The 27,796-nt window shown below is 35.7% G+C and overlaps 1 protein-coding gene across 3 annotated transcripts; it reads left to right on the top strand.

Annotated features, from left to right (window-relative positions):
- Window positions 1-433: 433 nt before the first annotated feature.
- Window positions 434-22,229, top strand: LOC131078679 (uncharacterized). 3 transcript variants are annotated; one of them, XM_058016435.2, is made up of 3 exons: window positions 434-759; window positions 18,626-18,703; window positions 20,917-22,229. In XM_058016435.2, the coding sequence occupies exon 3, from the start codon at window positions 20,930-20,932 to the stop codon at window positions 22,079-22,081; it is 1,152 nt and encodes a 383-aa protein (XP_057872418.2). In that variant the 5' UTR covers window positions 434-759; window positions 18,626-18,703; window positions 20,917-20,929; the 3' UTR covers window positions 22,082-22,229. The 3 variants fall into 3 exon arrangements, with proteins under 3 accessions (XP_057872418.2, XP_057872416.2, XP_057872415.2); XM_058016433.2 differs by lacking the exon at window positions 18,626-18,703 and adding an exon at window positions 4,396-4,477; XM_058016432.2 differs by lacking the exon at window positions 18,626-18,703 and having other exon boundaries at window positions 435-759.
- The last annotated feature ends 5,567 nt before the right edge of the window (window positions 22,230-27,796 follow it).

Here is a 27,796-nt window from a genome sequence, read left to right as displayed (position 1 = left end):
TAGCTAAAACTACTTTGTTAAGGCTCTCATTAGACTGGTGTGCCCTCACTGAATTGATGTGCTTGCAAACTTCATGTCCTTGCTTGATTGCCATGCTCGCAAATCTGAACCTCCATGAAAAGAAAAAATAAAAGAAAAAATTGAAATTATATTTTGGCAAATTTAATAACATGAACCCCCTACTTTTGGTATCTAAAATAGAATCTCAATAGTTGATAAATCAAGAACTCCGAAATAATTAAAAAAAAAAAAAAAAAAAGATAAAAGGCGTAGGACGGCGACGCGCGATACGATTGGAGATGAACATATTCCATGATGTACCGGCACGTCACTAAGCTCTCACCAAGCATATTCCCTGGCAGTTTCATACAGCGAGAGGTCACATGCCATAGCTCCTTATTTTGTACTTTTTAAAGATACGCCTACGGGGATATCTAGATTTCCGCGATGGTCACATGGCGCGAAATGGAAGGGCGTGGGTGAATTTTCTCGGTTGTTATTCATTTCCAATTGCGGAGGAATTGGCATTTACAGGAAAGAAAGGAAGTGGGGATCGTTAATGTGCGCTGCAACGGAAGGAACGTCGTAGTTATTAAACACTACATTATTGTTAGCTTTAAATCCGGGGTTTCGAGGCTTTAAAAGCTGACAATTTTTCTTCCGACGGATCAACGAACAAATGGCAAGACAATCTTGTTAGCGAACTACTACGTCTGCGTGCGCCATTCTGCATCTAAGCCGCTATCTTTCTCTCCAACGGTACGACGTTTTCTCTCTCGGTTGAACCCACATGGCATTTTGCATTCTTTTGCATCCTTTTGGGAATTCATTCGAATCTGCAAAATGGGTATTTTAATTAATTAGGGATTGAGATGTTCCAGAATGAGGGTTTGTTTTGCTTCGATTGTGGTCTATGGCACAGTTTGCACGAATTGAAATTGAAACCAGTCTAGCCTCGTTTCTCATTTACCCTGTCTAGCCTCTTTTCTCATTTGCATTATTAAAGACAATTGGATTCTGTAATATCATCGAATGCCACATATTGAGATACGGAGATCTTTTTGTTGGGTTTTCTTATTTGGGATTGCTTAATTCAAGGGGCTAGGGCACTATTCGTGTTGCACTTTCGAAACGCAGATTTATTTGATATTTTTCAAGACTTGCTTGTGTTGCTAATGAAGAATTGCTTGAGTGGGCCGAGCCTCCAGATAGGGGTTGTCTCTATCATATTGGAATTGTGAGAATTTGGCCTCGGATGTGCAATGAAACAAAAAGAAATAAAGCGAGCTATAGGGCAAGAAATTCGTTTGGAGAAGGGACTGTTATATATAAGGGGCTCACGAAAGATATAAAATGACGTCTCCAAGTAGTCCTACCACCTATGTGCTTTTCTTTTGTTTAAACCAACAATTTGGCGAGTTTAAATGAGGCCGTTATCCTCGAATTTCCATGTTTATTCATCCTTCCTTATCAGGTTTCCCTGATTGAAGGACTTAAATTATTTTTCTTTATTCACGTCTTTCCACTTTTCATGCTTACCAATGCCGAGGCTTCCTCCGATTTCCCCAGAAGATGCATATTTATAATGAGCTTCTCTTAGAGAGTGATTTGTTTTATGATAATATTCTGTAGTGGCGGTCTTGATAGTAACCTTTTGTTTCCTTTAGTATTAGCTTTCCTTCTGTAAACAAAGAAGATGGCTTTATTTTTTCCATACCCTTCCTCTCTATGTTCAAATTTGTTATCACTCGCTTCTCTGTATCACTATCTTTAAGGAAATCAAATTTTATGGTTTGGGTGTGTATCTTCTGTTGAAGCTACAAGTACCAGAGTAGATTGCATCGTCACAACGAATACCTATCCTGCAGATGCCTGGCAGCACACCAATTGAGTGGCCAGTGGCTGGTAACGGTGTCACACTCACCATTGTGACATGTCTTGACAACGATACGTTTATCATCCATCACAAATAACGATGTGCATTTTGATATTCATCAATTTTGTGGGTAAACATGGTAGACTTCAAATAGAAAAGAGAGATTTTTGTATCCCTGTTCATCCGTTCATAAACTATTTTGTGAATGCATTTTGCCACTGATTGCTACAATACCTAGGCTGCTTCCTACAATACCTTTTTAGCTGAGTGCTACAGAATGTAAGAATAAATAATATGATTTATCAATTTGTATCTGGGAGACACTTTGCTGTATTTTACAGTCAATGTTTGATAACCTAACTGTGGGGACCTAATGCAATATTGGAGATAGTGAACATTGCATACCAACTAGCTCAACAAGTTCCATCAGAGACCATTCATTAATATTAAGTTATAGGAGATCCTTAGTAATCTTATTCAACCCTAATATGAGTGCTTCCATTTCTTTTATTTGTGTTTTTGCTCTTTTCTTGCTCTTTTCTCACTCTTTAGGTTTGATGTACATCTAATACGTATTTTGCTCTCTTCTTTCACTTCTATGATTGATGTATGTTTAGTAGGTATTTTACTTTTCTTACACTTCTAGGATTGATGACTTAATTCTCCATAGTAGTCATGATATGCTCATCAATTATTGATCATGTTGACTTTACTCGAACTGGAGCTTGATCTACTTGCACCAAGCTTTTTCTTTGCTAGGTAATCCAACACTATCTCCAAGAAAAAATTGTTTGCACCCCATTTTCATATCTTCCTCGATGGTATGCTTTTTAATTTCCTTAGATCTTATTCAACCCTTATATGAGTGGTTCTATTTCTTTAATTTTTGCTTTTAGTAGGTTTTTTGCACTCTTACGAAACTTTTTGGATTTATATACATTTAATAGTTATTTTACCCTCTTCTCTCACTTCTATGGTTGATGTACATTTGTTAGGTATTTTGCTTTTCTTACACTTCTAGGATTGATGATCTCATATTCCATAGTAGTTACAAATTTGCTTACTTTGACTTTGCTGGAACTGGAACTGGTTCTTCTTGCACCGAGCTTTTGCTTTGCTTTGCTAGGTAAGAAAATTTATTTCTTTATCATTGGTGTCACAAGCATTTCCATTAATACCAAGGTAAAGGAGCATGGTTGGAAAGACTAATCAAGTCTGCATTAGCTGAGCACCCTTTAACTTCCATAGAGCATATTTGCCATGAGAATTACCATATTTGCCTTGAGAATTTCAACATAAATAACAGTGGAACTGCACTTTTTACTTTCCAGCTATAAAAGTTTCTGCCTGTAAACTTCTATATGGTGAGAAGAGTAGCCATTGTATCAAACTCCCCCATTGTGACTCTGATGCTTTTGTGAAATGAAGCTGTACCTTTTTTAATGCATAGGAGGATGTCTAAAACAGGCTCAATAATAGTTAACACACTTGAGTTTGAATATTATCACTTTGCTGAATATAGAAATAGTTATTTAGGCCTGGCAAGACAATTTTACCTAGGTGTGAGAAAGCTTTTTATCTACAGTTTTCACAGTTTAGGCAAGGGGCATTACACTTATGAAATTGAACTGGATTTACTAAAATTTTGAATTTTGATTGAGCTTGCTTGTCAAGCACTTTTAGACATAAAGTCTGTGGATGATCGACAGATATGATTTGCAACTTAAACTTGGCACCCTCTATGGGAGGGTTGAATGCTGGCCATAGGAATGACATTGATGATGGCAGATTGTATTTTCTTTTTGCTGACATAATGTTCACATCTCCTCCCATTGCAGGTTGATTTTATGAAATGTTGGACTTCATTTACTTTCTCCAATGACCTTAATATGCCCATAAACTTTGTCTGTAGAAGATTTACTGTCTTTTCTTGGATGTAGTAGTTCTGTTAACTTCACTGTAAATGGTTCTTCTTTAAACATTTTGCTCATTCTAAACTTTGAACATCTGCATATTCATGTGATGATTGTTGATAAGGTTTGTCTGTAGAAAACTTTACTTCATTTTTCCAAATGTACTAGTTCTGCAAGTTACACTGTAAATGACTCCTTTTTGTATGGTTGTATCATTTTAAACCTTGAACATTGGCATAGGTATCATTCATTTAATGGTACAAAAAATCATTTACTCTTTGAGAATGCATTCAATCATTCAGCTTGGCTACCTTGAACATTGACATAGATATTGTTCTTGTCATGGTCAGAAACATAAAAAGACTATGAGAATGCATCGACCATTCAGTTTTTAGACCTACCGGTTATCTCGTGTGTTAAATTCTTTTGAATTAATGGCTGTAAACTGGATTCATAGTTCAAGACTGACATGTGGAAAAGGACATTAGAAGGAAAATTGAGTTATCTATTCTCTCTTTCAGGATTTCCTGTATGCGTTCTTGAATCCTCTAGATTTTGATTCTGGGTGTGTTAGATTCAGATTTGAAATTGTTGGGATCATTGCAGGCAGGATTCGGGATTGCAATTGAAGGAGGGAATTTTTTAAGTTTGGTTTACCAAATCATTCCTTTCTGCCAAATTCTTACTGGTACTGATGCTTATTCTCAATCCAAGATTATGGTGATGGTTGACAAACAATGGGTCAATGAAATTACAATAACTGAAATTCATGTTTGGAAGCAATAGAGGAGTGTCTGTGAGACAGTTTTCAATCATGCTGATAGCAGCAGGTGGTTTCAACAACCTATTGACAATCTTTAATAATGCTTGGGCAAAGAAGAGTTGAAAAAATAAAGAGGAATATGATTTGGATGTCCTCGGGTATATTTCATTAATTTTTTTTCCATGGAGAAAAGGAGGGTGATGTTTTTTTTGGAAGTGTAGAATTTCATTAAGGTCCACCTTGGGTTCAAAGTTAAAACCTATGTAAGAGGTGTATTAGAACTACAGACTGGGTCAGGCTGTTGATTTCGTCAATGATCTATGAAGTGCATATATTTGAATAGATTGGAAATCTTATTGTCAATGATGATTTCTGGCTGCTCATGGCCTTTGCTAACTTTGCTTAGGTTTGTGTACTGTTGGATTTGGGGTACCCCACCCAAAAAGTTTCATACTCTGCTCTAAGACGTGGAATTATTGAACCACAACAAATAGATTTGAAGTTGAAGGATGCAAAAAACTTGATATGTATTCGATTCAAAGCTACAACCTTTAAAAAGGTTGATACAAGCAGTTGAAATAACAGAATAAATTTTTTACCCAAAACTGTGGTAACCAAGTGGCCAATACAAAGATGTTAATGTAATAATCCAACATTTTCCCCCTTACATTAATTCAAACAAAGGGTGGAACACAGTTGAAATAACAGAATAAAAAACTAACCCAAAACTGTGGTAACCAAGTGGCCAAGACAAAGATGTTAATGTAAGAATCCAACATTTTCCCCCTCCTTACATTAATTCAAACAAAGGGTGGAACACTGCAAGAATCACAACAACCCTTTTGGAGACTTGATGAAGCACCTTCAGCAATCCTGCTCGCTCATGTAAGAAACACCAGTCTGACTCCATCAGCGAATCTCCTGATTGTAGAACTTGCAAATCTCTGCACAACATGAGAGAACATCAAGTGTTCCCAAACTTGAGAGAACAACTTTCCTTTGAAAGTCCACATCTCCTCTGAGTGTGTCAAAATCCCTCCTCAGTGCTGCAGATGAGAGAAAAACTCTCCTCTGAGAGTTAACATCTTCTCTAAGTGTGTTAAATCCCTTCTTCAGTATTGTGAAAACAATCCCTCCTTTGTTGTACAAAACCTAAACCAATGTAGATACATCAAGTGAACCCACAAGAAAAGTCTAACCCCCCTTTGCTCCTTGAAGGGACACAAATGAAAAGGTGCTCCTCATGCAATGAATCATTCTTGAGCGAGAAGCTAGATTGGGATGATAGATGCTCTTCTGCCTCTATTTCCTCCAACCTCCAATAGGACCTTGCTTTGATTTCTAAAGTACATAATCCTCATCAATATCATAGTGGGGTGAGTCTTTCTCATGCACTGCAAAACCACAATATCGTGTTTCACCTTTGGTTATAGCAAGAACTTTATTTTATTTCAACTTCCCATTGAATGAGATCTTTGGTCCGTTGAATACAATTTGTTTGAACATGTCCACCTGTTTGACAATAATAGCATTTGAATTTTTTCTCTGTTGACATGTTAAACTTCTTCTTAACAATCTAAGTAGTTACTGTTTTTTCAATAAATAAATGATTTTTTCTATCTTCATTTTCCTCATCAATTAAAGAAGAATTTCAAAACTTGGATTCATTTTGTTTAATTTAAAAAGAATATGATCAAAACTTGAAGGGATGCTACTTAGTAAGATTGCTTTAGCAACATTATCATTGATTTTAGAGTTTACACATACAAGTTGCTTAAGCAGGGAACAGAATGTTTCGATATCTTGAACAATATTGTTTCCCCTTTTTATCGTCAAACCAAAAAGTTCATGCTTTATGGACATTTGAACACTTGAAGCTTGTGAATCAAAGAAAGAATTAAGCCCCTCACATATTTACTTTGATGTCTTTGTTAGATCAACCTGGTGCAAATATGCATTAGATAAACCAAGACGAATCAATGCTGTGGCCTTACTATCTTAGCCATCTTTTTTATTGCTTCATCTACATCTTGTAGTTTTCTAATAGTTCTACTCGCAATCTCCCATAGATCTTTTCCAATTAGAGGTAATTGTATCTTTAATTGCCGTGTATGAAATTCGTACCCTTCAAACTTAGCAATTGTAACTATTTTTCTGATTTTAAAATCTTATTGCTCCATCAGATGTAAACAGTTTCAAAGGTTTGCACTCATAATTTTATTAATTTTTTTTTGACTCCTTATAACTCCCTAATGAACTTATTAAACAGCACATACTCAATAAATTTGTGTAAAATTCATACCTACCTTTAGAAACGTGCTGTGACAGCTGCAGTAGATGCACCCTCACTGCCTTATCCCAATGCGTGCTTACAAGAATTTTGATTGCATCTGGATCAGCTTCTGATTGCAGCTGCAACAGCTCCAATGGCAGCAAGGAAAAGTAACTTGCAGTAGTAAGCAATTTCTCACACAGCAGATAAAGGATAGTAAGATAACAACGGCTTATACATTTCATCCTTGACCAACGTACCATTTAGATGCCCTTAGGATCTTCATCGAACAAAATCAGCAATGACAGTGTTTGGGATTTGCTCTCGATGCTCTGATACCATATGAAGGATGCAAAAAAATTGATATGTATCCGATCCATAGCTACAACCTTTAGAGAGGTTAATAAAAACAGTTGAAATAACATAATCTAAAAGTGACTCAAAACTGCCGTAAACAAGCAGCTAATCCAATAGAAGTGCAATTGTTCCATTGCAGTTTGTTTCTGGAATATTCACCTTGTAAGGGAGATCCCTTGCTTCCAAAAGAAATGTATGATTGAAAGCGTGATCGATTAAGGAAGTTGAAACCAAAGACTTTTGAAATCCAAAAAAATATATTTGCTGCAAGGCCAAGAGAAAACAAATAAAGATCCATGACAGATGTAGCAAATTCAAAAGGGAGGATGATTGTAGAATAAGAATTTTAGTGGGGAAATGATTTGATGACTCCAGAGGAGGAGGGACCTCTCTTGAAATTCAACATGAATAAAAAAGGAATGCTAATATTTGAGGTCTCCAATGGAAGGGTATGCTTTTGGGAGTGATCATCAAATGTTGGAGAATACAATGAAGGATGAGCTGGAGAAAGAAATAGAGAACAAGAAGCTGTAACCTTAATGCACAAGGGTATGCATTTGGAGGATACATTGAAGGATAAGCAGGGAGAAGAAATTGAGAAAGATAAGCCCCAAGATGACACAGAAGAGGAGGCCATGACAGATTACGTTGAGAAATTTGAAGAGCAACACAAGTCCTCAGACCTTTGGAGGTTAGATTAATGGAAGCAATCCATGGTTTCTTTTTCTTTGTGGGATTGAGGTTATTTCATTAATATTGATTGTATATTTTTTTGACTGCAATCGTGTGATTGGCTCTGTCCTCAAGCTCGTTGTTAGCTTGGAACTTGACTCTAATGCCATATAGTATATAGTATATAGTATATACCATAGTTGAAAAACTGGGACTCAAGAATGATTTGGATGGCCCAAAATTTTTAGAAACTTGGGACTAGCCAAAAAACTCAAGAAAAAAATCTGCAATAAGTCAGCAAATTTATTGAACATTTGAAAATATATAATTTTTTAAAATATTCTTAAAAACACACATATACACCGAATTTGTAGAACATATACTGATTTTTACCCTCTAAGTCATTGCTATCATATTTTGTATTCTGTCTCTAGAACTAGATAACATGTGAAGCTTTCAATTCTCTTACCTGTGCATTCTTGTTCATTCTCTTGCCTTGATTTTGTGATAATATGGTTGATTATATAAGATATTTTAATTTATTAGTTATCATTTATATTGGCGAGTTGAGAAATATATTTGTAATGTTAAGTTAACAATTTTAAGCATATTTGTTGACAATTTTAAATGTTTTTTTAACATGTATTTTTATAAATGTTAACAATTATAAAAACTTTAAATCTATTAAAATTGTTATCTTGCAACAATTATAAATGTTTTTTAATATATATTTGTTATTTTAAATATACTACTAGTATGGGGGTAGCTCCCTTTTATTATTAATAGAGAAAATTGCATAAGGGAAAGTGGTGCCCAAAGAAGCTAATCCCAACACCATAGTCTATAACCCTACTAGATTCCACCTAAGAGAACAAATCGGTATTTGCTTCCAGAAATTGGTTTAGTGGGGGAAAAATCATCCCATTCTATACAATATTTAAATGTTGACCAAGCTTTCTGCATTTTTACTTTCATTCCTTTCTTTTCCATGTCAAAGGTTCTAGCTAGCATTCCCGTAACCCGTGTTCAAGTTCGAATTCACCAACATTAAAATTCAGATGAAATTCAGCAAGCGAAAAATATTAAAAAAAAAATCATCATTAAATTCATTTTATATAAATTTGTTTTTTTAGAAAATATAAATAATATATCTAAAAAAGATGAGAATAAACAAAATATTAAATTTGTTTAATTTGTCAAATTTTATATATTTAATAATTAAAAATAATATTCTAAAATATTTAATTTTTAATATATTAAATGTTAAATCTGGCAACTTTTATAGTAAATATTAATATATAAAAATGTTTATCAAGGTAGACTTTATATTTATATAAGTTTTGCTTCAAATTTTTAATATTAATTAACATTTATATCCGGTAGCAACTTTTATATTTAAATCAAGCAACTTTGTAAAGGCTTGTTAATATATTTAATAATTAAAAATAATATTCTAAAATATTTAATTTTTAATATATTAAATGTTAAATCTGGCAACTTTTATAGTAAATATTAATATATAAAAATGTTTATCAAGGTAGACTTTATATTTATATATGTTAAGTTTTGCTTCAAATTTTTAATATTAATTAACATTTATATCCGGTAGCAACTTTTATATTTAAATCAAGCAACTTTGTAAAGGCTTGTTAATATTAAGATTTAAATTAACGTTTATATTTGCTGGCACCTTTTCTCAGCGCAGCTGTCTACAAACCCTACCAATGGCAAGGCATCCCGTTGGTTTGTGGCCCTTCGATGACCTTCATACCTCTCGGCGGCAACTGTGAACTGGTCATCCACTACTGGAATCCACTACTGGAAAATACCTTTGCTTGTTATCCTTCGAGTTTAAGATGAACTTTTGCGAACTCATACATTTTTTGTAAGTTCGTCAAATTTCAAACCTGAAGCCGAAAATTCAGCGAACGTGGTGACTAAGCTCGTAACAATACCTTCCTCAATTTCATCAAGTGCTTTAGAAATAGTATTCCAATTGTATTTACCACTAGCTGACTTCCAATTTTGCGACCACATTCACTGGAACCCAATGTTTGCACAATCGAGGAGAATTATTTGTAGATTAGTTCGTCATGTACGTGCCCTTTACCTCCAAAGCCACCCCCCACAACTAGAAAGATAGCTTTCATGGTCCAATCATTCTCACATCTAAACAAGCATCTACATTGATCTTCCTTCGATTCCTCTAAGCAAGAACAGTCTGCTTCAAATAAAACACCATTTTCCTTCCTTTACTACCCTCGACCTCTCAAGGCGTATGCCTATTCCACAACTGTTCTGTTTGATCTTAATGTCCATATTTATGCATACTCCATCCTATCCTCTAATCTATTTCACCCACATTATTCGATTCGATAATCTAGGACTATCATTTTTGGTTTGCTTCGATCTTGTTTCTTTTTTGGTGTGTTACATCTTGTTCCCAAAATCTTAGTTTGGATTTTGGTCCATTGGTTTTTTTACTTCACAAACCGCCACAACAACTCTTGCAAATTAACTTTGTCTGATAATTCTTAATCAAAAGATATATCTTTTTGGTCCCCATAGATGTTGCAACACTTGAGTATCTAACAACAATCATTAGAATCCTATGGGCCTGGTTTATTGTGTCCGTAACTTATGTTTCTCCCTCTTCTTTGCTTGCCAGGTAGTCACAAGTATGCCTTGGATGCCATTCATAAAATGGGATTTCAATTCAAGTCTATCCTGACACTCCTATCCACAATGATGATCCATAAGCTATCTGAAAAGCTTGCAAGATTCCCATACATTTTCCTTGCATTACTCTTTCACTTCACCTCAGCATCTATACAATGACTGATTAATCTTGCAGTGAATGATGTGTCATTTCTCCAAAACATACATTTTGGCAACGGGAGGTAAGCACAACTGCCAATCCTCGCCATCCGATCATGTTGCATCTCTATCTTAGGTTTAGATAAAACGTAGTTCTTGGCCGTCTTTAAGTTTCTAATCTTGTCTCTTCTTATGATAATATCTCATCAAGCCCTATCCATAATGAGAAATGTGGTATCAGAGCCAGGTCCAGGATGGGAGCCACAAGCACACGAGAGGTGTTAGGTTTAGATAAAACGTAGTTCTTGGCCGTCTTTAAGTTTCTAATCTTGTCTCTTCTTATGATAATATCTCATCAAGCCCTATCCATAATGAGAAATGTGGTATCAGAGCCAGGTCCAGGATGGGAGCCACAAGCACACGAGAGGTGTGGCTTAAGGGGGGGTGTTGGTGTTGGAAATAAGCCACACCCAGACCGATGATGGACTGGTCCAAGAGGGGCCAGTAGCTCAGTGGTAGAGCACTCCGGCAGTGTATGGAAGGTCCTAGGTTCGAGTCCTAGCTGGTCCATGTCTCAACATGGTATCTGAGCCAGGTCTAGGCTAGGAGCCCCAAGCACACGAGAGGTGTGGCTTAAGGGGGGGTGTTGGTGTTGGAAATAAGCCACACTCGGACCAACGATGGACTGGTCCAAGAGGGGCCAGTAGCTCAGTGGTAGAGCACTCCAGCAGCGTATGGAAGGTCCTAGGTTCGAGTGATCATCTCATTTTCTGCTTGATTAACTTCGTGATTAGCAAGCAAATCTGTTGTATATGCCAATTGTTAACATGAAACAATTATAAATGTTTTTTAACAACTTTAAATACATTAAATACTTTAAATATATTAAAATTGTTAACTTGAAACAATTTTACAATAAAATGCCTTGAAATCTGTGCGACTATGCTAGAAATCTGTTCTAGTTGCGTCATGCCCTTCTAAGTTTTGACTACTCAATTGCGTTTCTTCTCCGTCTCCAATCCTGTTGTGAAGAAGATAATAAAAACCCTATATAAAAACACTTTTCGTTTTAAATTTTATGAGTTTGAAGTCACAATCTTTTGGAGTTTAGCTCACACGATTTTGGAAGTTTTTGGCAAAAAACGGTTGTGCACCATTGCTAAACCTGTTCGCAAGTATATTGGCAAGTGACTTGCTTGTGGATTCGACTTGAGAGCACTCTCGATTTTGGCAAGTCATTGGCAAGTTTTGCATCTTTGGTATAAACAATGCTCTCGATTTCGGCAAGTCATAGGTGAGTTTTGCATCTTTGGTATATACAATGCTCCGTCCTCCAAAATCTTGATGGCAGTTTTTAGTGTATTACATGGAGCCCAGTGGTGGAGGTGTTGTTTTGTGGAGAATGATGTGGACTCATGCAAGTATAATGAAATGGAGTCTGGGCATATTCTCTTATTTGGACCGATATCTGGATGCTTGTCTTGCAACATTTTCTTTGGCAACTGGCAGTGTTTCTTGGTCATAGATATCACTGGCTTTGATGGGGCTGACATAACACAAATCCTTTGCATGCTTTGTTCTTACATCTTTTTTTTTCATTTGTTTCTGCATTCAGTGTGCTTGGGATTCTTCTTTTTTGCAGGCTTTCCATCTGCACTCCTTGTTTTGCAGCCACTGAAGTGTTAAATTTGATATTTTAGACATTTTGTAAACCCTGAATTTTCTTGTTTCATGGTGTCTGTCTCTTATGATAGGTGGTAGTAAAATTCTTTTTACAATTCTGGTCTTGTATTCTATAATGTTGTGGATGGTTGTTGCCTTTTGGGAAGGGCTGAAACCTGAGTTTTATTCATGTGTTTTCATTATCTCTGCTACCATTTTGATGAATAATGAACATCCAGATGATTTATTTATGCTGCAGTAGTTTCTTTTTCCTGTGTGGAAAAGATCCTAGAGATGGAATGCGGCGCTTCAGTTTTGGAGGATATTTGTTTCCTATGGTTCTTAGGGATTGTCAGAATGATTGTCTCTATTAGGGGTAGCCTACATTTGCTTTTGTTGTAGACTTCTTGTTCGTAAGTTATGTCCTTGCCACTTGCTATGGGGTAAGCTATCTGTTACTTTCTTGGATGGGATCACTGATTTGATTCTTGCCTGCCTGATTCGGTTAAAATCAGGCAGGTGGAGCAGGATAACTAAATCCGTCTTCAATTCCTCTGATGGTGTTGTGGGGTGGTTAGGAAAGCTTTAAGTCTGTTGGCAATGGCAAGTGGATTGTTGATTTAGTTACAAGAATCAGAGAGTGCCTTCCTTCTTCACCATGGACTTTGGCAATCATTCTGCTAATGTTTTTAAATAAAATGCCTAATTATATTAGCCAAGAGCACTATAACGCAAGTGCTTAACAATATAATTAAAGCAGACTGATAAGACTGTTCTGGTTGGTTGTTTAAGTTTTGTAATTTACTCAGCTGTTTTCGTTATATGACTGGGCAATTTTTTTTGGGGGTTGGGTTTGTTTTGGGTTCATGTGTGTGTGTGTGTAGAGAGAGAGAGAGAGAGAGAGAGAGAGAGAGAATCAGTAGAACCATAAACTTGAATGTCATTTAAAACATAAGTCATAAACTACGTTACCCCAAGGACGGGGGGACGGGGGGATGAGTTTCCGGGACGGCAATTTTTTTTGTCAAATTTGGGGATGGGGGTGGACAGCAAAGGGGACGGCTATATAAAATATAGGGAAAATTTAAAATATATAGGAAAATTCTAAATGTTCATATGAAAACATGGATAAAGCATGCATCTGTACATTATATTCATATGAAAACATGGATATAGCATGTGTATGATACTATGAAAACATTTTAGAATGCAAGCATCGAACATACAACATTATCAATAGACTCAATACTCAATATGCACTCATAATTCAGAATTTCAATTCATTCACATTGTCAATATGCATATCTTAATAGATATTAAAGAAATAACATACAAAATGCCCAAAGGCCACACTGCTGCCATATTGTTTCATTGTCAATTGCGATATGGAAATCAAAATTGTACCAAGTAAATACTAGAAAGCAAAGTATAATATTTTATTATTTAATTTATTTTCTATTTATAAATTTTAAAATTTATAATATGAATTAATTTAAAATTATAAATATTTGATATGAATTAATAAATTTAATGTTGCCTTTTAATTTTTGATAGAGGGCCCATGTTAGAAAAATAATAAAATATAGATAGTCGTATTTTGATTTCATAACTATTCAAATTCAATAATAAAAAAATTGATAGTCGTTTTTTAAATTTTTTCAATATAGAGGGCCCATGTTAGAAAAATTAAAAAAAAATTGAAAATACGACTTTTTTTTTTAATATTTTTCCCTAGCTCTAGATGTGGGGGATGCCTAGCCGTCCCCAATCCGTCCCCAAGCCGTCCCTAGCCATCCCCCCGTTTCGGGGACGTCCCCTCAAAATTCTGACAATTTGGGGACGGGGGGGGGGGACGTCCCCTGGCCGTCCCCAAGTCCCCGAAACGTCCCCGGGACTGGGACGGGGATTTTCAGGTAGGGGACGCGTCCCCGGGTTTTGTAGGTCATAAATGCTATATAATATTCATCGTTCAAACTTCAAGATCAATATTAAAATAGTAATATCAAATTCAACAATTAGTTATCAATTTCATATGGATTTTTTAAAACATCAATGTTATCATCATCGTTGACATTATATGACATAGGAACATTTGAAGAACCAATAAGCAATGCTATTGCCATTTACACTCAAAGTGTGCTTGTTTTTAGACTCCTCAAGTGCAACATGTTGGGAAGTGGACATCCAAGTTAGTGTGCTTTGACTCCATATCCTACAACTCCACGCCCCTTTCTTTGTAGCCATGTTTGTGAGAGAGGAGGTGTAAGTTTGAAGGCACATGCACTAAGTTCTCTGCCCCTTTTGAGTGCAATTCGCTATGCTTTACATGAATTAGCAACCTATGAAGACAAAGTAGAGAGATAGAGGCTATACATGATAAAATTTAAATGTTTAAAAATCTATAAATAAAATGTTAAAGATTAAAAAATAAAAAAATTCAATAAAATTTTGATTGTGATGGGTTGTAGGTGTTGGAATTGTTTGCAATGGACATATCACCAATTGTGAGCATTCTTCTTGAACTTATTACTAAGAGCCTTACTACTTTGATCATGGGAGTGTACAACATCAATGCAGTCACACTTGACTACAACGTGCAAATTAGGCTCAAGGAAGAGTCTATGAAATGTTGCATTGTACCCTTCAGTGACTTAATAATATCTATATGGAGCTATCCTTGTTGGCATAAAAATAATCTTAGCACTATGATGTTTTGGATTCAATGCAAAGGAGATACCATTATATATTTTTACGAAGCAAGGCTTGTCCTTGTTAGTACAATGAATCACTCTCAAAACAGACTGGCAAATATAAGGAGATAATCCACACAGCCCTACCAAGAGTCTTCTAGGATCATCTAATTAGTATCTGCTGCCTTATTAGTGTTGCTTTGCCTCCATATTGAGCAAGTTTGGCCAATGACCACACTAGAAAGTGCCTTTGGAATCTTTACAAGTTGTTTCAGGATGGTCATGTTGGAGGTGATATGGGTTTCAACAGCCTATTCAAAAATAAAAAATAAAATAATTTAAAAACAAACTTTAAAGAAGAATTAGATACTAAGTTAAAAAAATGTGATATATTACTCAAAAAGTGGATCACACAATGTGTACAAAAGATGTGTGGATAGCATTGCTCAACTATTAACCTAGCAACTCAACAATTTTTTTGTTGTTCCTTATGACTTAAACAACATCATAAGGTCTTTTTTCCTCAATGATTGTGATGAGAATGTTAGCAATAAATTGCCTACCCTTAATCTCCCCTTCACAATCCATGACTCTAAAAACATTGCCCTTTATTGTTATGACATTGATCCAAGGCCAATTTTTAGCTTCTTTTCACCTATTGAAAGCAAAGAACACCCTTGTCTCAAACCATGAATTCCTTTTGGGTCTCAATGAATCTTCTACTAGTTTGATTTCTTTGTCCAATAAGGTGCCATGCAACTTCCTATTTGGGCTCTTGTACCCTTATTAATTTTTGTCACCATTTCCTACCAAATGGTGTGTGAACAACATCGAAGGCGAACCCATTTGCATAAATACATTTGGCTATGTGTTGATTGGCAATGTCTGGAGTCTCATTTTGAAATGTCATTTCTAAAGGTCCCTTTGGTCTTTTATTCAGAGTCATTCTTTAGGAGTAGCAAAATATGGGTGTCTCTCCACCACAACCTTGGGATTATATGGGGTCGTAGGGGGCTTCGTTCCCATTAATCTTCTCTTTGCTGAAGGATGATTTTCTCTATGGTTTGTGAGTTCATTTGTTTGCTCCTATTCATTAATATATGCTAGGGCAAACTTCGTGCCTAGCTCGGGAATTGCACACAAATGTGCTTTCATCTGACTATAGGAACTTGAATACTTGTCATCACACCTCTTTCAAATCCAAATATAACCCCCAACTCTTGGAATTGAATGTATCATATCAACATAATTTCAGAGAGGAGAACATGTATTTGCTTCTAATTTAGGTTGGTTTGTGGAGCTAAAACTAGCTGCCACTGTAAATTCTATTTCAAGAAATTTTATAAACACATTAAAAACAAATAAAATTTTTGAAACAAAAAATAAAAATAGAAAATCTAACTCATAATTTTAAACTTAGCGATACATTTGTAGAAAAATGTAAGAAACTTAGAAAATCAAAGCAAGAGATTTTTTTGCAGGGGAAAGAAAAACAAAAATTTACCTCTTTAATAAAATGATCTCTAGTGATTTTCTTGGCAGGTAATGGACACTTGGAAATGCAAACGTTATGGAACTTTAGATGATCAATCTTTAGCTCCCTTTGTTTGGCCCCCTGGTAGATGTGGTAACATAGATTATATGCCATTTAAGCTTAGTGATTGCTTCTTCATCAAGTTAATTGCAGGCCTTAGTCCATTCTCTTAAATTAATGGGTGTATACACTATTCCTTAGTGAGCAGTTGCTTAATTTCCAGTTTATCCTTTGAGACCTGCTGAGGATACTTTGTTGCAAAAATGATTGCCCTAAAGATACTCAACACAATCTGTTATTGGTCTATTTTACATGAGGATTCAATCAAATATAGTAAACAATATGATAGGTTTCAAAGGATGGAAAGACCCACTCATGGTGATGAAATTCCCCTATAGCCACAGAAAAAGGAATAGTTCTTAAGAACAGATGTTTAACTGCCTACCAAATTTTTTATGGTGCATCTGATATCTCTGATATTTATATTAAATTTCTAGTCATCTACACATCAAATCTTATATTTTTTTAATGTTTTTCCTTGATCTCTACTCGTTGCATGTTCTTGCAAAAAGAACTGCTTTGAACATTTGAAAGCAAACGAGCATAACAGAATGTGTGTATTATCATATCATGCGAAAGAATAATGTCCTTAAATGGAGTTGTTGCTATGATCTCATGATAACTAATTTTAAATGGATAGTGGACAAGTTAACAAAATGTATATGTTGTTAGGATCATAGGAGCAAATATTTTTTTTGGGAATTTCTTGGCATACCAAAAGATAAAAGATAATTTGAATTAAAAATTGGGAACCTAAAAAATGCAGGTAAAAAGAAGAGATATAACTAATGTTTTTTATATTTTTGAAGGCTTTTCCAATTGCATAGAGAGTGTGAGCGATATTAAGGAAGAATGTAAACCATGAATTATGAAATATGGATTTTTTTCATTAATTTTGAGATCTCTGTATACAGTGCACACTGCATTGTGCATTACTACATATTTTGACTTCAAAATCAATAACAAAATACAAACACTTTCCTCGCCATAAGGCTATCAGGCTTTACTGTTTGCAGGGCTAGCATGTTGCTGTTAGGTATAATCCTTGTGTCAGAGAGATTTACTGCCTCCATTGTGTTATGTATGTTATCCCCTGTAGATTTTTTCTACAGCTAAGCTTGGACAGTCTTAGTAGTTGTTTGTCTTTGGACTCTGAACCTCAGTAAAATGTCATTGGTGTAGTTGGAATTCAATACTGTCAGCAAGTTCCAAGTGAGAACTGAATTACTATCTATTTGTGTTATGTAAGCTTGGACAGTTTTAGTAGTTGTCAACTGTGATGAATTGCTAGACCTCATTGCATGATTGGCCATAAACAGGGCTTGTTTTGAAAATTCAGAAATATCACCGTTTCAAATGTTATTTGCAGTTGTCTTGATGCATGATGCAACATGCCCTGGTTTTTGTGAACATGTTTCTACATGGATATCACATCCTGATCTGATATGTACTGCATCCTGTTGATTGCGTTTGCCATTTCAGGCTCAAATGTAAAAGAACTCTTCAAATTTGCTGCTTGCTGAAAAAGTAAAGCCCCTAAAATTCGTTGCGGAGATCAGAAAAACAATTTGCTGCTTGTTGAAAAACCCGAAAGTTTGGTGCTGAAAACCCTAAAAATTAGACTGAAATTTAAAATATTGTAGAAAGAATGACAAAGAAATTGCAGAGGTGGTATACAAACATAATAAAATGCTATCCATCAGGAAAAAAACTTGGGAAAGAACAACTATTTTTTGTCGAATCTTGAAGACTCTAGATCTAATTTCAGGAATTTCTTGGCAAGGTAAGATCTAAAGTCCAAGAACTACTTCTATGGTTAGGATATATGCCTAAAAAAGTTTGGACACAAGATCTTCACAAGCTCAAGAGTGAAAACTGCTCCCATACCATATTGATAAACATGGTACGAATCTAAATAGAAGAAATTTTTTTAAAATTATTTTCAATCATGTATATTTACACATTCATTTGATATGTTGTGAATGATTTGAATGGGTTTAATGGTGAAGGCATATGTTCCACAGACGAAGCATGGATTTGAATTCCTAGCGTAGCAGGGTTGTACATCTTGTTGAACAATAGATAAGGTAAATTGTTAAACAATCTCCTTGTGAACTTATACTTGAGATACTACAAATTAATATAAATTTATCTCAAATGGGCATTAGTCAGCAAATGCAAAGAAATAATGCTCAGGCTCTTTGTCACTTCTGGTAAGTGTAAAATGTTATGACAAGTTTTGGAGAGTCCTTTAAAGAATTTTCATAGCACCCCTTCAAACTTAAGTAATGTATGGGTTAGGTTAGAAGGTGAATTTTAATTATAAAAATTGTAATAAACATATCTTGATCTTCCGTCAACACCATGTAATGTTTAAAAACATTGTAATGTAGGATATATATATAGACAGATAGACAAAGAATCTTTTTAATAATCTTTTGTTTGGGCCCTAAGCAATCCAAAACTCTCGAGGATGCTCGGTAATGGAAGCGCTTTGCTTATTTGAAAAACCAACACAAATGTGAGCACAGGTAAAAAAATTGGGAACCTAATGGAAGCGCTTTGCTTAGTTCTTTTTGACTTCAAGGAAATAAATTTATTGATGACATTTTTTCAATACACGAGATATCTACAGAAGTTCAGTTATGTAGGACATCTTTTGCAAACTGGAAGAAGAATTTTCCTTCAAATGTTCAAATTCTGCTGGCTGGTGTTTCAAGAAGTGTTCATTCCTTTTCATAAACCATAATAAACCCTAACCGTATTTAAAAGAGGCTCCTTTTGGATATCAAACAAAATCACACATGCAGAAAGGGAAGAAAAAGAAGTCATCAAACAAAATCACACATGCAGAAAGGGAAGAAAAAGAAGTCATCAAACAAAATCACACATGCAGAAAGGGAAGAAAAAGAAGTTATGGAAATGAAATCTGAAACTTATTAGTTATTACTTTTCAACTTCTCCAGCCAATGTGTTGAAATCTAACCGCACAGAGATATTCTGCTGTACTACATACATTTAAGGCTGCAGACGAGTGACCAAAGAAATGAATTCTATTATCATTATATGAGACACCATGGTGGAGCAAACTTTTGCACGACCTTGGGGAAGTAAAAGCTCTCATTGTTTAACCTCCATATGCATGTTAGTCCATAAAGAGCCTACAAGGATGGCTGACTGGTCCATAAATTATTGAATTTTAGAAATTAAAATAAAAAATTTGTATACGGAAGAAAAAACAATGTAGATACAATAAAATATAAATGTCAATCTATTTAATAGATATAAAGTGAAAAAAAATAGCTCCAAATAATACTTCTCAGCATTTTTTTAGATAGATGCATTTAAGATATCTATACTAGTTTTATTCTAGGAACAATTGTTACTTCACTTAACAAAACTTACTTCTAAGTTAGGAAGTTTTACCCACAAATGATTTCACTGGCTAACCGAAGGGATCTGCCCATGTTTGCCGTTGGGGGCCATGGTGGCCAAGCCTCAAAACGTCAGTTCAACACTCATTCTAGTAGCAACAGAAGTTTTATTCTCTATTGCACGACTCAAATTAGAAAATTTTACCCAAAAATTGCTTCTCACTAATACTTTTGAATTACATTTTTTTCGATAATCCGATGGAAAGATTGGTTTGATTTTCTGTCATGTATGGGTTTTATTGCAACCTTGTAAAACATGGTAGAAGCCTGTGACTTTATCAAACTGTTTTTATTATTAATGCCGATATGTAATTTATATGGCAGCAAGGGGTGGAGTGTAATGGTGTTAGTGTGGTAACAAAAACTTTTACCTTTCACCTTAAATTTGGCTGGCATTTATATATCAAAAGATTAATATTTAATATTAAAAATAATATTTTTAAAATAAGTGGAACATAAATTTTTTATCTCCATATATGTATTAAATAAAATAATTTTTAAGTAAATAAAATAGCTCTAAATTGATATCTCTCAGTATTTTGTAGATAAATGTATAGTAGTATCTCACCATCTGTGATTACATTCTAAATCATTTGGGCCAGTGTTAACAAATCAGGTTCTTCTGGTGACTCTGAACTTACTAAAAGTTATAAAATACAGCACTCTTGCTTTATTTTCTTTCATCAGTTACTTTTTTGGCAAACCAATTTGCTTTTTGCACTAAATCAATCTAATGTTAGGAACAAGTTTGTCATGCAGTTAATTTGTGGGTGATTTTGAAATGCTCTCTAGTAAATTATCATGATCTGCATAATAGTACCTTTGTCTCGACCTACTGCAAATAATTATTCCTGCATTTTTGCCAGGTAATAATATAAAATGCCTAAGACAAGAAGTCACCGTGAGTTGGTTGGTAGAAGATCCAGGGTGGCTCCTTACTTATCCAGCATTGCTCAGGATAAAGAGGGATTAGCACCAGAGAACCATGATGTCTCCTTAAAAAAGGATTGGGAGGATGCAACGTGTGCCGTCTGTATGGACTTCCCTCACAATGCTGTTCTTCTTTTGTGCTCGTCACATGATAAAGGATGTCGCCCTTACATGTGTGCGACTAGCTACAGGCATTCCAATTGCCTTGACCAGTTCAGGAAGGCATATTCAAAATCCTCATCAATAAATGCTCCAGAGAATTCTGTTGAAAGCTCTGCATCGAGATTGGAACCAATGGCCCATACACATTTGGAGCATGACACCTCAGATAATATAAGTCCTTCAGATTTTCAGGTGTTTGGACCTCCAAGACCAGTCTCAGACAGTGAAGATGCATCTGTAGAAGAAGATTTATCTCCCCCTCTGGATTCAACTTTAAACAGACCACGAGAGAAATGGGAAGCACCAGAGTTAGCTTGCCCTCTCTGTAGGGGTCAAGTTAAAGGTTGGACAGTTGTGGAAGCAGCTCGTAAATATTTAAATGCCAAGACAAGGAGCTGCTCACAGGATTCATGCTCATTTGTGGGAACTTATGAAGAGCTTAGGAAGCATGCAAGGCATGAACATCCACTGGCTCGTCCACAAGAAATAGACCCTGATCGTCAAAGAAACTGGCGAAGACTGGAGCGACAGCGTGACCATGATGATGTTATAAGCACTATTCGGGCAACAATGCCGGGTGCTTTGGTACTTGGCGACTACGTGATTGAGGGTGGCAATATTGGCAATGAAGGAGATGATCTGGATTTCCCAGGTGATGAGCGAAATTGGCTAAATGTCTTCCTTTTATTTCAGGCATTTGGTCCATCTGCCAACATCACAAATAGCAGAAACATTCCCTCAAGACTGAGGGGCCTTGCTAGAGGTTATCACAGGTTAGGAATGTCTCCAATTGCTAGGCAAGTGCCATGGGGAGAAAATTTTCATGGAAGTCCTGCTTCTGAAGGTAATTTGTCTGTGAGTAGTGATGCCAGAGAAGGGACCACAAGCCCTGCCAGGAGGAGGCGTAGGAGTCGGCGGAGGTCTAGTGATTTGATATGATTGTTTGTTAGAGATGCTCCAGTTTCTGGCTGGTTATAGAATTGGTATTTCTTGGAAGTAGATTCTAGTTGCATTTAAGTGTATTATTTAGCAATTTTAGCCATTTGAAACTTGGAAGGATTTTCTTTATTTAACAGTTTTTTTCTCTTGTTCTGTAGCTGCACAAATTGATTAGGTAAAATGGGATTGATTACCGCTCGTCAAAAGTCATGTAACAAATTGTTCTTAGTGTTTGTGCATCAACTTTAATAATTCCTTCTTCAAATTTAGTGGTCTAGATTGTGCTAGTTAGATATTTGATCTTACATATCTAGTTTTTGAAGACTGATCACACGCTAGTAAATCAATAATCTTAGTTGGGAAGTATTTATGTTTTTCTATTCCTATGCCATTCATGCTCGCTGTTTTTTTTGGGTTATTAAAAATTATGATTCACAGAAGATGAAAGGATTTGTGAATTCATTTTGTAGTTCTACATATTGCAACGCTTATATTTTAAGGTCTTAAGTTTGATTTGTTGTCCGTTCATAGATCTTTCTTGTCTGCCTTTGATAATACCGTTCGTTATTTTGCCTTCACTGTTTTTGGTTTGCTGTAAAATTGTTCCATCTGTCTCCCAAAAGTTTAGCGATCAGATTAGTTGGAACAGGACGAGCATTCATATTTAAAATATATGATTTCTTATATTAAATAATATCTCCTTTGTGATAATTTAAACACAAAAATGTGTGGCTAAAGAATGCTCAGCGATCTTAGTTGCAATGCTTAAATTTTCTGTATTTCTCATCCTGATAAAGGTTCCAACCGAGTTGTTGTCTCAACTCTATGCATTTGGAATACGTACAGACGTTAGAGCAGAGGGCCACAATACAAATTTTACTGTTAATATGGATACAATAAAAAAAATACAGTTTGGCATCATGTCCATGGAAGAGCTTAAGACCTGTGCTGCAACTGTTGTACCATTGTTTTGATCTGCAATATTTAAATGTGGCTATAACCTAACCTAGAAATTTCATGCAGGATCCGTGGAGTAAAGGCACGATCTAAAAATAAAATGAAGGTTGCCAGCTTATTATAAATTTGTATGGAGAATATTGTCAAAAGATAACCTGATATAAAATCTGAGTATTGGTTTTCACCTGATCTTGAACTGAAGTCCAAATAGAAGCCCTCCCCTATGCTGAAGGATGGTTTTATTCGTTTAACTAAATCTTAGTTCTATCCTGACTTGAGAACCGGATTAGGTTTTGCCACCTAGTCTTATCTAAATGTGTACTCTTGCTCAACCTAAAAATTTGAATAAACGATGTTACCTAATCCAAAAACTGAATTAGGAGCTTCCTGATTACTATGAATGAAGAGATCTTGTTAACCCTGATGGTGTGGATGTACAATATTTTTAGATATCTTGAAGATTGAAACTTTTTTTTTAAGTTTAGAAATTACTTATATTGTTGTCTTGAAACGGAGTGTTTTATATCAAGACCACAGGATCGGGGTGAAAGTAAAATGTCTTCGAGTCACTTATGAAAATATCACGTATGATGAAAAGCCTCAAATTAGGTTTGGCTTTTCAACGATAAATTAAAATTTGTGTTTACTAAAGAGCGCATATAAAAATGATCTTACCAATCATTGGTCCAGATCGACTTTTTCCAAAACCAGTTGAAACTTCTAATCAATGTTCATATCAAACCATTTCCGAGCATTTGTTTCTGCTAATCAACATTCAAAGTACTGGTCATATGATCTTTCATAACAATATCGCCACTCTATTAAATGCTCATGAGAAATGAAAGATGAAATGACACATAAAGCTAATGAGATAAAAGGAGTTTCAGCTGTGAAATATCTTTTCTCTCGAATGAGGAATCTCTACGTTATCAACCAAGTGGGATTAATAACACACCTCTCCAAAGTACAAGACAACCTGTTCATGTTCGCGAGTACTTAATGCAAGAGAGTAATTGTAGACACCTAAGTCTACCCATTCTTCATTTGGAGTCTCACATACAAGTTAATCTATATCCAAACATATCTATCCAATTTCTAATTTCAAGGACCTTTTTGAACCCTTGAAATGGGACACATAATAAAATATCTAATACAACAATTATGCAAGACAACATCCACAAATAAGTGACAAGATTTTATTCTTACGAGAGAAAACTAGGGCAAAATATTGTTTGTATGAAACGTTACAAATTTTGTAGGCACCAACCCATAGAAGACACCAATCCCTAACAATTGAGCACCAACTTGACAAGAGACACCGATCTCTTCAATGGGGCACCGATCTCTTGATCTCCTTAGACCAACCTTCAAGATGATACGATAATTGTTTGGGAACTTCTTGGATATGCTCTAAAGTGCCTTCTCAAATTTGCTTAAAACTTAATACAAATTTGTTTAAAATCTCTTTCAAAAATCTGCCATTAGTGATTATAAACAATTTCAAACAATGTGTGCAACCGAAAGGATGATGGAAACACTAACAAGCAACTACACACAAGAGCACATCGCATAACACCGGTTATACGAGGAAAACCCAATGTGGGAAAAACTTTGGTGATAAATGTTGTTGGAGATTTATTGCTCCAATCCAACCTCACAATGAAATAATAATTTTACAATGTTTAAGGCACCAACCCAAGGAGCACCAACCTCGAGCAATTTATGGGCACCTACCTAAAGGAGCACCAATCCCTATTCTATTATGAGCACCAATTCAAGGAGCACCAATCCCTGCACCGAGTACCCACTCAGGTGAAATACAATTAGATATAAAATCAATACAATGATAAACACTTGTTACAAACAAATGAGTTTTGTAACTCTTTCCTGTCACATTACTTCTCTTCTACCGATCCTCTGTTCTTACTGTCTTCTCTGAAACTCACTCTTCTCTCATTCACTCTTTGTTGTTATCTTACCGGTTCAGACATTGCCGGTTTAACAGACTGTTATACTTTGTAACAATTTACCAGCTACCTTAAACTTTGCCGGTTACACCTATCTTACCGGTTCTTCTCCAACACTCGGTCGCTTCAGTATTTTTCTATCACACTTAGATTGATCAACTTTCACCTCGCAGAGATTCACTTTATCATAAATCTCTCATCCAACATCCTCTATGTACATGCTTAAGTTTTTGATCTGCATATTTATATGCATGCTTTCCCGCCAAAACAAAAACTCAAACTTCACACGCTTAGGGTTTTCTACATCGACTTCGATTTGTATCAAATCAGATCTCATCTTCATGAATCGACAACCTGCAACAGTTCAACAAAAAGCTCCGTCCTCTTTTTATTCTTTCTGTAAATGTTTACTATATTTAGCAAACTAGACTCTGTTCATCAGACTTGATTTTGTCGATCACAATAAATGATCTGATTGTTTCTTTCTCCAGATCTACAATACAATCAGATATCCTACTTTGATCATAATGTCAAAGAATAAAATCTCTGCCCTTCGATATGCTTTGAGCCGCAATCCTCTGCAACCGATCCGTGTTTTTGGTAGTCGACATTTATTACTGACCTAGTCGGAAACTACCTCCCTGACGCACCATTCACCTACCACTGCTTGTTCGCCACTTCGATTCCACGTGACATCTCTGTCAGCATCCAGCTCACTTGATTGTGTCGGTTCAAACTCAGTCACCGATCGAACATGCTACCGATATACACTAATTGGTTAACCTTCATATAGTGCACTTCTCTGTTCTGTCGGTTAGAACATGTTATATTAGACTACACTTACTTCCCAGGTTTTCTTGCTTATCGGTTGACATCAACATGCTAACAACCTTCAATGCTGGTAACAACATCTTGCATACCGGTTGACATCAATGACAATACAATGCCAACAATCTCCCCCTTTGACATTGATGTCAACACACATATTATCAGGTTAACCTCCGCAACCCGGGCTCACAATATGCACTATCTCCAACTGCGAACCTCCACAACCCGGGCTCACAATATATCTCTAGCTGCTTCCTTTCTCCCCCTTTGACAACAATGACAAAGGGCTCAAACAATAATTTCCGATAGGCAAGACCACACTACCCTGTCTCCCGGCAGGCCAATTGCGACTTGTGTAGATAGACAAATTGAATAGACAACTATAAAACTCACAAACGAGGATTGATGATCAAGTCCTTCCCCTGTGAAGTTTCTCTCCCGGTCAAGCTGATGGCAACCTTGGTAGATAAACAAATTGAGTAGACAACTTCCCAAAGCTCTAAACCAGCCGGTACTGCCATATAGACATCTAATCTCCCCCTGTGTCCAACATATGGTCCAAGAGTAAAAAATGTATGGCTAAGAACTCCCCCTGAACCACAGATCTCCATACACATTTAAGTGCATAAAGCTGGTGAGACAACTCCTAACTTGTGTCTTAGAAATTCAAATGTGTTTACTGGTAGAGGTTTTGTGAAGATATCAACAACTTGTTCACTTGTTGGAACATATTCTACCTTCACTTCTTGCTCTGCAACCTTCTCTCTAAGAAAATTGTATTTAATGGCAATGTGCTTTGTCCTTGAATGCATAACCGGATTCTTTGAAATATTGATTGCACTTGAGTTATCACATCGGATTGAAATAGGGTCAGATATTTCTATCTGAATGTCATGGAGGGTCTGCTTCATCCATAACACTTGAAAACAACATGTAGCAACAACAATATATTCTGCCTCAACAGTAGATAAAGAGACTGAATCCTGCTTCTTGTTGTGCCATGAAATTAACCGGTCACCTAAAAAGAATGCACCACCGCTTGTGCTTTTCTGATCATCAATGCAGCTTGCCCAATCAACATTAGTGTAGGCATGTAAAGTGAAATCTCCTTGCTTTGGATACCATAAACCATAATTAAGTGTTCCTTGTAGGTACTTGAAGATTCTTCTAACTGCATTCTCATGTGATTGTTTAGGTGCAACATGAAATCTTGCCACCATACATACTAAGGTATAACAAACTTCCAATCATGGATCTATACAGGGTCTGATCCACTTCCGGTGACTCATCAACCTTGCTCAACTTGCATCCGGTCACCATGGGGGTACTTATCGATTTGCTATCTTCCATCTAAAACTTCTTCAACATATCTCTGACATACTTGGTTTGAGAGATAATTATTCCTTTATCTTGCTATGAAATTTGTAAACCAAGAAAATATGACAACTCTCTAAGCATTGACATCTCAAACTTTAATTGCATTTGATCAACAAACTCTTTACACAAGATATCCTTGTTGCCTCCAAATATTATATCATCCACATATACAACAACAATAATCAAGTGATTTCCATCTGCTTTGATGTACAGATTACTATCTGCATTTCCCTTTCTGAAACCTTGCTCTTTAAGATACTTATCCAACCTTGAATATCATGCTCTTGGAGCCTACTTCAAACCATACAATGCTTTCTTCAATCAGCATACAAAAGTTTCAACATCATGCAACATAAAATCTTCCAGTTGTTCTATGTAGACGACTTCTTCCAAATTGTCATTCAAGAAAGCAAACTTAATGTCCATTTGATATACCTTGAATCCTTTGAAGACAGAGAATGCTAAGAACATTCTAAAAGCCTCAAGTCTTACAACTGGTGCAAATGTTTCTTCAAAATCAATTCCTTCTACTTGAGAAAACCCTTTGCACACTAACCTTGCTTTATGCCTGACAGTCTTACCTTCT

The sequence above is a fragment of the Cryptomeria japonica genome, chromosome 2, assembly GCF_030272615.1.
Source record: "Cryptomeria japonica chromosome 2, Sugi_1.0, whole genome shotgun sequence".
Classification (NCBI taxonomy): Eukaryota; Viridiplantae; Streptophyta; class Pinopsida; order Cupressales; family Cupressaceae; genus Cryptomeria; species Cryptomeria japonica.
The sequence above is the reverse complement of the archived record's forward strand: the minus strand, read 5'-3'. Positions and strand labels throughout refer to the sequence as shown.

Coding starts and splice junctions, on each gene's coding strand:
- LOC131078679 (XM_058016435.2), top strand. CDS start 20,930: ATGCCTAAGACAAGAAGTCACCGTGAGTTGGTTGGTAGAAGATCCAGG.